Consider the following 12,776-nt stretch of genomic DNA (forward strand, 5'->3'; position numbering starts at 1 on the left):
TTCTTTTCCTCGCCACAGGATTCAAGCAAGCCGTCCGGCTATTCGGCAGCAATTTCAATAACCGGTACCAGTGACGTGTCCAGTTTGTGCCTAGAGCACTGTAGAAGCGTACAGAGTTGAAGTGCCATTCCCAGTGTGTCAAAATAATGCTGATCCAACGTGTCAAGCGAAAACGAGGAAAGTGATTTCGTGATTTGGTATTGTTAAAGACCTTCGTGCACAGCCGCAATCGTTACCGATCCCACTGATCGGTGAAACTGTGATATTAAAGGAACAAAAGTGAGGAAACTTACGAACGCCGGCCTTGTGGTCCCAATTTATCCCAACAACGAGAGTAATCTTTTATGCATCGACCGCTGTTTGTACTTAATTTTAAATGTAGTTTTATCACACTTCACACTGTTTTTTTTGCATTACAAAGTCTGTGACAACACGGCAGGGGACGGAAAATGTGTAACTGCTGCAAGTGGTAAGTAGCTTCTGCCTTTTGTTATCTTGCCATCCGTCACGTGTTTCGGCGATAACGGGCTAGCCTAGTTTAGCTTAGCCCCTATGCTCTAATCTTTCATTGGGATCCAGTTTATCACTCGAAACATATCCGATCATGTGATCCTGTTTGAGATACTAAATTCGATTCCTGTTCGAGCAGCACTTTGTCAATAAAACGGTTCATTTTCCATAACAAAACATTTAAATTGACTAATTTTGGTCCCTGGTACATCTACGGGTAGAACTAATTTTCGAAAACCAAAAATCAAATAAATTGAGCTTGAATAAAATACACTCCACAATTTGTTGCAAATCTACTGTAGCACTTGTATCGTCGGTTTGCCTTCGAATTGACTCTTAAAACAACGTTTTCTATCCCGCGTTCTCGCTTGACGCGCAGTTTTTTCAGCTGCTGGGAAGATTTCTACTGGAACTGCATCGAGGAGAAGTTCTGTTTCGACGAAACGTTAGGTGAGTAAACGAAAAGGCGGTACATTAAAATTTCACCTCCCAGTGACTATGATTTTCTCGCGTAACCGTATTATATTCCCCGATCGAAAGATGGCTTCACTGGGCCTGGACTGGGGCGGGACTCGAGACATGATTTGCTCGACGATTTGAAGGAAGAAACTTAACCGAAGGATTTGCTGTTTTTTCCGAGTCGGTTGGTCGGTCGGTCGGTCGAGCATCATTGAGTTACCGAAAAGGAAAACCCAATTCCACTGGAACGAGCGGAGGTTACGGAATCATTCTTAGGATTTCGCTCCTGGGGTTTCCGCTCCTGGGGTTCTTGTGTTTGGTTTTCTTCAAAGATTTTTTTTTCCGATTGTGGTGCATCAGGAGTGAGTGCCCAACGAATCGGTTAGTGTGTTCTGACGGTCCGTTACTCCGATGCACCTCCACTTGAGGCGCTCTATTGTTTTGCTGCCCCTGTTCAGGATGCCGAAATGAAGCTGCCGGTTTTCATGGCACGAGCCCGGAGGTGTTTGTGGGGTGCGCCGTCACCGAGTGCTCCTTACCGGACCGGCTGGCTATTTGTTTTGCTTTCATCCATTTACTTTGATTGGATCGAGTGTCTGGCGATGCTGCATCAGGCTCCGATTGGAACACCGTCGCATTCGGCACAAGATAAGAAGGAGCAATTATTGTTGACGCACACCCACACGACCACAGGCTCATATCACACCCGCAATCACGCAGTGATGAAGCAGAACCACCCCAAAAACACGAGCGGACCAGGAACCTGACTCGAACTGTGATTTGAAGTTTCTCCGGGGAGTAGCGAGTGTTTTCGCATTAGAAGTGACCAGAAAAGAATTTGGCTTGTGCTGGTCCTTTTCGATCTTGGTTCATTCTTGTTGTTTAGTGTGGTCTTTCAAGTTACCTTATTTTATGTCTATCTTTTTTACTTTTTATAGTTTTTTGCAGTTTTACCTTTTACTTTACTGTTTAGTTTTTGCTTTCCCTTCTTTGTCAGTTGCATTTTGTACATTTCCGTAGTTTACGCATTGTTGCTTCCTTGGTTTTGTGGCGTGTCCTTCCTTGGATGATTTTCTCTACTTTCTATTTTATTTGGGTTACTAATTCTGAAAATGACGACGCATAAAGCGAATATTTACTCCTAACAGGACACCGGCCTAGTTTGTTAAATTTAATTCATTGATTTATTTCCTTTTCCCCTTCTTAATTTAAAAACTACTTTTCACCACTTAAATGCAAATAAAATTAAACGTTTGGGGTTGTTTTTTTTGTGCGAGCTGCCGATTTCTCGCATTTACAGAGCGACACGCAGCTGTTGCAGGTGTGTCCCCTGTAGTCGTTGTGTCGACCACTGGCGCATACAAATTTGGGGCACACACCCACCGTTCGTCAATTGCATGGGGACGATTTACCAACCGAAGGGAAAGCCAATTTTGTTTGCTGTGAACCGCCGAAATTGGTGCGAATCAAATTAGAACTTTTCAAACCCACGCTGCTGTAGAAAGTGATCAAATAAAATGCAGCTCCCCGTGGCCCCGTGTGTGTGTGTGTGTGATTTTTTCTCGTCCTTTCGTTCCAAGTAAATTCACCACCAGCAAAATGGACGTGACGCCGGGTGTCTCACATATATTGGTGTGCCGTTCGCTTCGGCATTCACTAAATTACGTTATCGAAATGGGTGGCTGCTGCCTCCCGGTGGCGAGCATGGTGCGTTGACCGTGTATGTGCTGCGCTGCTGCAGATACCGGCTTTATTGCGAGGAGACTGAACGAGAAAGTAAAAAAATCGAAAAGTTTGGCAAAAAAGCAACAACACGTAAACGGGCAACTGAGTGGAACTCGACAAAAACCTCGGGCCCGACGGCCTAACGAATATTATCGATTGATGACAAAATTGATCCAACGCCGCCAGACGCACATGCAGCCGATTCCGGTGCGGCGCTTATGGTGCATTCCGAGCTGACATTGGAATCCCGTGCACTCGAGTGTCCTTTTGTGCGGACACAAACCGGCACCGGCAGATCTGGAGAGTATGATGCCTGCGCTGAATGGCGGCTCTGTACACGCTCTAAGCGCCCGAGTCACACTGTGCTGAAGCATCCCAGCCGGTGTCGGATGCCGGTGACGGATTGATCCGTTTCGAGGAATGTTAAATGACAGAATAGGCGCATTCAGATCACAGAAATTTGCTCTTAGAGTCGCCTATCGATCGACCAATTGATCGGCGCCAAGTATGCCCGTGAAGCACCATCTAAGTTTTGAAGTAAACCACTCTTGTTACTCTATTGTATGGCGTGCTGCTACACGTTATTTGGGATTCTGTTTTTTTTAATTTTGTTAAACGTTATTTTTAGTAAAAACAGGGCCTCGAATTTATTGCGAAATTAGGTAACAATATATTGCCGCATATTAGAAAAAAACCTGCTAATTGAATTTTAAAGAATACTTGGTCTTATTCTGCATTAGCAGGAATTGAACGAAGTTGAGAAAGAAAACCAAATCTGGAATAAAACCAAAAACTTGTCAATAATTATTGTAAAATTCAAAACACAACGCGAAAACTGTTATCACAAAATAAAGTGGAATAAGAAAGAAACGCGTCTAAAAAAAAATCCAAATAAAGATAAAACTTTAAATAAACCTAAAAGAACAAAACAATTCAATAAATAAGGGCAAACGAACATAATTTCAAGATGTTATGAAGGTCTTTAGTTCTGCAAATGTTCCCCGATTCAACGAACTTATCGCAAGTCGTCCACCGCCCGGGACGGCCGCGCACTGATCCCACTGAATGGAAAATGATGCGAATGTCCTGTGCCTGGGATCGATAGGGAAGTAGCATTTGATGTTGATTTAAACCCAGTGGCGCCCGGTCCAGATCTCCATGTGCTGTGGCCATTTCGATGCTCAGTCCAAAAGTGACGGCTGAGACGCGGCTGAGGCATATCGTTCGCGCTGCATTCGAGGCGATGCATTTGGGCGATGCAGCTTCAGCCGGCTGAGGGGAGGAGGTGGTTTATCAAACTTTCACGTTTGATGTGCGTTCCTTCACTGATACATCGCTTACCGCAGATTTCTGCGGTGCACGACCCGGCTGCGTTACTACACATTTCCCATCGATTGCTAGAAGTGCATCGGAGGAACAGAGAGAGGCAGAGAGAGAGTGAGTGAGCGAGACAGAGACAGTGCACGGGTTGATGCGTAAAGTGCATTTCCTACGCCCAGTGCCGCGCGTGAGAACGGCGCTCTGGGAGCTGGGAAATGCTGTTGATATTTAATTTCGGGAAATGCGCCATCGACCGGTCGAGTGAGAAGGAGAGACAGAACAGACAGGCGGAAAGGCTACGCGACACGTATGCTCGCGACGGCGTGTGGCCATCCGGTACGGCACCCGGGGCGGCTCTTTTGGGTCCGTCGCACGATAATTGAACTGATAATTAATTTCACCCGATGCGGCAGCACCGCAAACTCCCGTGCATATTCCAGCGGCGATCCTGGCTCGTTAAAGAGCATCACACACACATACACAAAGGGTGCAACGGTGGCAACGGGATATAGCGCCGATAATATAGAACATTCCTCGCCAGGTTCGCAGCAGGTCCGATGCGCTCGTGTCTAATTTTCCCAGCCAAGCCCATACACACCAGCCACCAGCATTGGGTGCGATGTATTAGATACTTCCGTTTTTCGAACAGGGTTAGCGATAATGATTTTATTAATTTGATTCCCGCACTCCCGGTGGTGGCGGTGCAGGAAAATGGGTCGAGCGCCCCGGCCGAAAAAAATGATGCGGTTCGCGTGGTTTAAAGGATAAATTTGCTCCACTTTTTAGCCGTCACGAACTGGCCTGTGCCTGGTGCTGCATTGCAGATTGCTGTCACTGTCCGTCCGGCGTGTCTAACAGTGCCGGCAGCGGTTTTCGGTGGACGTGTGCTTAAAAGTTCTCAGACTAAATTCCCGCAAACTAACTCGCTGACGATCGAACTATGGAGCTTTATTCGTATAGGTCCGGATTTGGGGGGGGAACGCCGGTTCGTTCCGAACCTCTGGATTTTATTCGGCAAACATTGACAAGGGATAATTGCTTCAATATTTTGGACAAAGATGTCTGAGATGCGTGTTGCAGTTCCATTGGGTCTTCGTTCTAAGTCGATTCCCAGGCCGTTGTTCTTTTATAAAAACGATCAACGTGCAATCATTGATAATCCTTCGCAAACACTTCTGCTAGAGCTTCAAGACATTGACGAATGACGATGTCTTGTAGTTCCTGGTGTCGTCAAAATTAGAGGCTCTCGCCTTCTCAAACCACTGAGTAGCTCGAAAAATATATGTTTGATTTCGGGGGCTTAATATTTTTAAACACACTTTCATTAAATTCTTATTCTGATTGACCCTAAAGGGACATTTACGGAGTGGGTTAGTGCTACCAACATCGCTCCATTGAGCGGGTGCTAAAGAAATCACTTTGCAGAAGAGAAAATGTTTAAAGCCCCACAATTAATCATCGATCGTTTGTGGACACTTGTGGGGATCCCGCACTTCAAGCGAGGCTTCTGCACGATTAATATCACACTTCGATTGACCGAATTCGCTTTCCGAGCCGAGCCTGGACACCACGCTGCCGGCTGCGGGTTAGCTCGTGTGGAAAATTGATTTCGATCCCGTACTTCGCCCTCACATCTGGTCTGGTAGCACCGCATCAGAACCGACGTTAAATTATAAAGCTCCCACCGGAAAGCTCCGGGAACGGGAAAGTCAAACAGAACGCGGGCGGGAGTAATCGATTTCCGGGATTCGAGAGGGCGGGCCCGTCGTTATCGGTCACCCATTTTCAACGGCGGATGAGGTTATGCGCTGCGCCACTATGTGTGGGAAGGTTAAAATAATGGTGACAGCATATAAAGCATCGATCCGAATCCGATCCCGGCACTCTACCACTCTGACTGGGTCGTGCCGAGTGGCGCTTTTCACACTTTCTCGGACCCTCGGTTCCTCGGTAGAAAAGAATAATGATCTTCCCGAGCCCAAGTTGCCAGCCGGCGCCAGTCAGAAGCATTCGAAATCTTCCAGAATCTGAGAAGCGGTCCGCGGTGGCAGTCGATAATTATGTTGGGTGTACGGATTTCAATTAGACAAAACGGGCGCCCACATCCCGCTGAAGAAGCAGGATGGTCGGAGCAGTATTTGGGGTGGTCTCATTTGGTCTGCGGCCAGTTCGTGGCACTGGATGCGGATTCCGTCAGCCGCTCGATGCTTCAAAGCGGTCTCAACCAGGACCGCACGGTTCCTCCGTCGAATGCGGCGAGTTTAAGAAAGTGTAATTACATTCGAATCACGTAATTAAGTAAGAAGAATGACCTAACGAGCCGCAACCAGCGCGTGCGATCGACTGACCGCATTTTGCTAGTGGTGGTTGCCTTCGCTCCGCATTCCTTTCCCGTTGCTGAGTCTGACGTCGAATTCGATTTATCTCGCCGGCAGGAACAATATTTATCAAACGCTCGCCAAATAGACCACCGGAGATCCGGTCTGCCCGGCTGCGATGGTAGTCTCGGAGTCCCGGCGACCCGTGCAGACAAATATTTTACTCTCTACAATCTCTCGCTAACGCTGGGGTCTTGTTCGTCGACTTTCCACAGTTAACTACGACCCGGAAGAAGATGAAAAGGTGGTCAAAAATAAGAGCAAAAACGGCTACTACAGTGGACCGACGGCGGACGGTGACTCGGCCGAGAACAACAATGCACCGATATGTCGCCAACCGGCGGGTGGTGCTGGTGGCAGCATCGGACGTAACATGTCGATGAGGTAAGCTCGAATGGTAGTCCCCTGCCTCAGGAAACAATAAATTTAACGTGTACGTTTGTTTTTTGATAGTTGTAAAAATGAACAATGAAATGGCAGTTTGGATTGAGTTTTTCTTTAGTGTTTCGGATTAAGGCTATCACTTTAGATTGCAACTTTGCTTCTTTGTTTAAACCTGATCAAGTTCAAATTTTCTTGCAAATTGTTCTGGCATTGTTCTTTGTCGTGTTCGCGGCCGAGGTCTGTGTTTGACTATGTTCTGATCTGTTCTGTTGTCTGCTTCTGTTGTTTCACCAGCTCCGCCTGCAAAATTCACGAGGACGATTTGCGCCGAGAGATTCAAACCAACGTCCCGATGCTGGCACCGGAAGTGATGGCCATCTTTGCTAATTCACAAATTTTCCAATCCAACGCACCGCCCAAGCAGCAGCAAACGTCAAAGGCCACCTCGCCGTCGTCGGTGAAGTTTGCCATTTCCGATTCCGGTTCACCGATCGATGTGACGACCCCGGCGGCCGCCGCCACCTCCACCGCCGAGCCTGGTGCTGGCGATGACGGCCGCTCGGAGAGTTCGGATAAGCTCCTGAAACGGCTTGAAGGTAACTAGAAGTTTCAGCTCACCCACCGTCAGCCACCTCCGCACATACACCCCCTGGGGTTAACCTGATTGGCCACCAAAGGCTCCCTCCTTCACCCTTTCGTTTCCCATCGACACTCCACAAACCAATCACACAAACAAACTCAAACACCTCGGTGACATATGAGCAAACCCGAATACTGTTCACCGTAAACCGAGATCGGTCCAAAAAAATAAGCCAACGCCACCACCACGACAGCGGAAGTTGGGAAAAGTTTTTCACACTTTTGCCGTGCATGTACAAGAATCACTAGTCACAAGCATCTGTTGGGTCGGTATTTAATAGAATCACACACCATGTCTGGCTGGTCCGGGGGATTAAAAGTGCATCGAATGAACTCGCACGATCGATGGACTCGATCGATCGTGCCACTGGAACGCACCACCCAACATTTAGGGTTTAATTAAGGTTTCAGATTTAGCTTTGAGCTTTATTTTATAAGAAGGCACGCCTAACAGTAATATTACCTAAGAACCTTTGAGTTAGCCTAAGTTTGGCGCGAGCATAAAAGTTCGATTTGAATAAAGTAACTTTATAAAAATAGCATCTTCCGAACGAATTGGCACACCAGTTACTGACCGCATGCAACCTACCTCCACTTGTACTCCAATCGCTAACCACATTGGCACGTCTGTGGGGTCGTTACACGTGTATATCTGCGTCTGTATACTAACCATCAGCACCACACATCGTGGTTCGTAGGAGCTACTACTAGGGAAATCCGGTGGGCAGACGCCTTTTGCGAAACGGGAGAACGCTGGAACAGGTAAGTTCCTCGTACAGCACCAGAATTGGCACTACTGCGCCCTTGTGTGTCACTAACCTTCCAACAGGAGCAACCATCCTTGCCGCTAGTTTGCTTGTCTAGCTTTTGGGTCTAAACCTAAGTTTTGTTGTATAGTTGTTATCGCTGTAGTTTGTAGTTATGGTTATCGTCCGACGTCGTAATGCATGCTTCGTCGTAGCGCACGTCCCGAAACGAAGTATCCGCCACGTCAACCGTAAAAGACACGCCACGAATCGCCATCAACCGTGACATTGGGTCACGTGTAGGTCACGCAGGCTTCCTTTGGTTCAATTTTAGGCATGGCTGAAGGCGTGCTGGGTCCCCAAGAACGCGCACGCCTTACGTTCTTCGAACTATAATTTGATTTCCCAGTAGATTGCACAGGACAGTGGACGGTGGCACTGTGTTCTTTATTTGAGTGATTAATTTAACATACTATCAAATTGGCCATAGTGCTTCATAGTCCACTTTTCTGCTTCTGCCATATTACACAACCCTAGAAAACGGGTGTTTCCCTTCGTTGCTTGCATGTTTTGTCCGAGGTACTTAAGGTAGTTTTCTTTACGGTTGTGGCACTATAAGCGCTTCAACATTTTAGCTGTATAGACACACCACAGGCACACTTAAACCCTCACGCACTCTGTCTCTCACTCTGTCACTCTCTCGCTGGCACAGATTTGTCGATCTATGGTCGACGTTCATATACGGAAAAGCTCGTCCAACGCCAACGAAACCACCTTCGCGGTGCTTTGCCTTATCAGTCTCTAATGAGTAATGGGATCTTCATTTTAGGAACGTCGCTGGGTGAGCGAGATAACCGTGGTGTCATTCCGGCCATCGTCGAGGAAGAGGACATCGACGGGGCGGGGTCCGAGCGGGACGACGAGGTCATCTTGAGGCCCCCGCGTGTCTTTTCCGATGCGGCCCTATCGAAGTCCATTCCGCGCGACGTGGGCAGCAGTATGGTGCACAAGCAGATCAGCTACCTTCAGGCAGAGGTACCATACTTTGCCATTCGTCCGGCCAGCGAGAACGACATCTTTACAATATCGTCGTCCGTGGGCGGCGGTGGTGGCGGTGGAAGCAGCGGCTCTGGAGCGTATAATGCCATCAGCATGACACCGGAGGTGCCGGCCATTTCGTACTCGAACCTCCCGAAGAACTACCTCGAGACGCCCGTCATCGAGAAGTACCGCGAGTCGGTCAGTTTGTACTCAATTCAGACGGCCGGCATCAACCGGCAATCGCAGACGGACGATCTTTCGATGCCACGGTACTACGGCAAGTCGGAGCTGTTCGTGGTCGGCATCGATCGGGCCGGTAGCCGCAGTGCGGACGCCGTTGAGATGGGCCGATCCGACGACGGGAGCAGCGGCACCCTGGCCAAAAACCAACGCATCGCTCGCACCAACATCGAAAAGAGCAAACGATTGATGAACATCCGCACGGCATTGCCACCGCTTAATCTGGGCCTAGTACGGGGCCACTCGTCCGCCAACCTGAGGGAACGGGATCGTGATTCGAAGGAACGCGACAGACACTCCAAATCGAAGGAGAGCATGCGTGTCTAGAGGGCGCGGCCGCCCATGCCAAGTTTACTTAACAAATCAGTGCCAAGTACAGTATACGGGGAACGTTGTGTCCCACGTGCTGGTTTCCGGCAGGTTTCATGTTGTTACTTAGGTTTGTTGTTTTCAGTGAGGATCTCCCCTGTACGAGAGTAGTGGAGGTATTAAGAACCAGCGTTGTTATGCAACTGTGGAGAGAGAAGACATTTTAAGTGATTCAACATAGTCGTTCCGCACGCGGCGCTCGATTACGATTCCAGATGTGTAAGATATAGCTCAATAAAGTCCGTTCAATAGACAATCGATTGCAAACGCGCCGTTGATGTCACCTGACTCGATTTGAAGCTTGATTCATCTTTCCGTTTCCTGATTCATCTTATTTACGAAACATTGTTGTACATTCGAAAGCATTTTCTGGGGACTGCTTTTCTTATCATCCGAATTTTCTATATCTGTTCTCCTTCGGGTCCCTTATTTCAGGTCAGTGCGACAGACGCATTGTGCCAAGGCCTCGATTCAGACATTTTATGATCCAGTTACGACAGTCAGAGTGCTGGTCAGATTCTGAAATCACATCCTTAAGGACCTCTTTGTGCGTTCCAACGGGCGTTGCGTTTTTTGTCAAGTTCCGTTGTTTCCTCTTGTCTTGTTTCTCATGTCCTTCGTTTCGAAATAGGCATATGCATTTGTTTTCTTGTACTAGCTGTTCCTGGAATTATTCATTTGAGCAGGCCTGGTCATGATAATAATTAGCGCCCGGATTTTTAGTTGATGCGTGTGTTACTACTTTTTATCGTTTGCGATTAAGCTCACGCCCGCGGCGGGCGAATTCAAACGTCAGGCTGAAATTTATCGTTTCGCTGTCAGTCGCCGTCCGTTCGGTGTAAACATTCACGAACCACACGCACACACACACACTCGGTTTCGTCCGAATCGGACAAAAACAAACCGAGAGTGAGCGGATCGTTCTCTCAGAGAATTTACCAACCGAGCCGCAAGAGCCGCACTCTGCGATTCTGCGCATGACCGAACCCGGCGTGTGTGTGTGTGGAACATCGATCCGCTGTCGCTGGGCGCGGGGAGCAAAAGAGCCAGAGCGAACGTCGGAGCGAAAGAGAGCAGCGTCGCCCTCAGTAGTAGTGTGCGTGTGGACTCTGATCCGCCATGGTTTATTGATTTTTCGCCTGAAACTGTCGCAGGCCCCAGGAAGTAGGGCGGACGGAGCAGGACGGAAGATGCTCTCGCAAGAGGCAGAGAGAGGGAGCCATAAGTTGCTTGTGTGCGTGTGCAATCGATGGAATCGGTGAATTCTGCAGCCGTTCGTTGGTGTCGTCGTCAGTCGGCAGAGAAGAAGTTTCGCGGAACGTGGTTTTCGGACGACACACGGTGTCCGGTTCGAGGTTAATTCTCCGAAGTTGACGTTGCAGCAGTTGGCAGAGTTGGTTTTACCACTACACCACCATCGCTAGAAACACACACGCAACGTCAAGCGGTGCATCTGGCGATCGTCGTCGCGTCAACAACGCCACAGGAGCCTGAATATGGGCAGGAGCTGCTCTAGGTCCAACGGTGGCAGCGAAAGAAAGCGTTAAAGTGGTCTGTTCCAGCATCTCACATTTTCAGTTCCGTAAGTGTTTGTCCGCGATTAAAAGCGATTAAGGATTTGGGGGGTTCAGCGTGTGCGACTTCGCGAGGGTTGTCCGCTTCGCTTGACAGCAGAGGGGTTAGCATACGCGCTTGTGTGTGGCTGTGTGTGTGTGTAACGTCGTCCTTTTTTCGTCCTTATGTCATGCAGTTCCTTTCCGTTCGTGTGTGTCGTTATCCTCCCTCGCCTGCGAAGTGTTTACTGGCGGCTGGCGCCCCCCGACAGTGCTCTGTGTGGTTGTTTTACGTATCCGGAGCGAAACTTCCATTCTTTACGTAAGCTGCGCATTATGGGATGATGCCGTGAAGCTGGAGAAAAACAACGCAATGCCGATTGATTAGGGTCACATTCTTGTCTCGTTTGTTGTGCCGTTGTGCGCTGTTAATCGGTGGCTGCGGGGCGCGCGTTGGTAGTGGTACGAAGCGGATGAGCCGCCAATATATTGATTTACCGTTACCCCGATCCCTAAGCCTATGGCGCGCCCGAGTGATGTTGTGCGTCGTTGTTCGAATGCTGCAGCCTGAGAAACGTCAATTCGAATCACGGCGAAGATTGGAAAGAGGTGAAACAAAGTCACCTTTGACACACGCGAGAAGTGCATCCTATTGGTTCCATAATATCCCACTTGACACGATGCGGCGGCGTTGCACATGTTGCCGTTTCTAACGTTACCATCAGAGAATGCCTTTGAAGCCGAACGGCGGCGGTCTGGATTTGTGTGTACGTGCGTGCGTCAGTGTGTGCGGTAGTTTCGTTTTCTGTTTGGCCTCTTTGTGTTGTTCTCGGTCCGTCCGTGTCCGAAGTGAAGGTAACACGAGCCACGCGAGCCGAAGAAAGCAAACGAAACGAAAATGGAGATTAGAAAAGATGTAAATAAAGCCATCCCGTCGGTCGGTGTGCTCGGGGACGGCGGAGGCAATGGCCGCGAGATAGGGATCAGAATCTCTCCGGACTCCCGGAACACACCACCACCGCGCGCGCACGGGGGATGAAATATGGCGGTGCGCCGAAGAAACGAGGAGGGAATCGAATCGTTCTTCCAGATGAAACGGTCGCTCCCTGCGTTTGGAGGGGGCCGAAAAAAAATTCGTGTGGGCCGCAGCCTAACGTGGATGCTAACGACATGAATGAGCAAGTCATGTGACGCGGTATATGCGTGAGTGTGTGTGTGTTGCTGTATGTGGGATAGTTCTACGATCGATAGAAGCGGCCTGCTGTTGTGCGCCGAGAGCAGTGAAGTTATGCTGCTTCCGTTACGAGCTATCAATGGCCTGCTATGCATGAGGTGGAACACCCTTCCAGCAATGCGTTGCCCTCCGTTCTGGGTCGCCCCGAATCTTGTAGATAATCGCCAATCAGATCAGA

General features: G+C 48.9%; 1 protein-coding gene across 1 annotated transcript; it reads left to right on the plus strand.

Annotated features, from left to right (window-relative positions):
- The first annotated feature begins 404 nt into the window (after nucleotides 1-404).
- LOC128272748 (uncharacterized) lies at nucleotides 405-9,962 on the plus strand. The gene is made up of 5 exons (XM_053010617.1): nucleotides 405-469; nucleotides 890-960; nucleotides 6,608-6,776; nucleotides 7,071-7,372; nucleotides 8,991-9,962. Exons 1-5 carry the CDS (start codon nucleotides 450-452, stop codon nucleotides 9,767-9,769), a joined length of 1,341 nt encoding a protein of 446 aa, XP_052866577.1. The 5' UTR covers nucleotides 405-449; the 3' UTR covers nucleotides 9,770-9,962.
- Nucleotides 9,963-12,776: the final 2,814 nt, after the last annotated feature.

Source organism: Anopheles cruzii, chromosome 3, assembly GCF_943734635.1.
Source record: "Anopheles cruzii chromosome 3, idAnoCruzAS_RS32_06, whole genome shotgun sequence".
Classification (NCBI taxonomy): domain Eukaryota; kingdom Metazoa; phylum Arthropoda; class Insecta; order Diptera; family Culicidae; genus Anopheles; species Anopheles cruzii.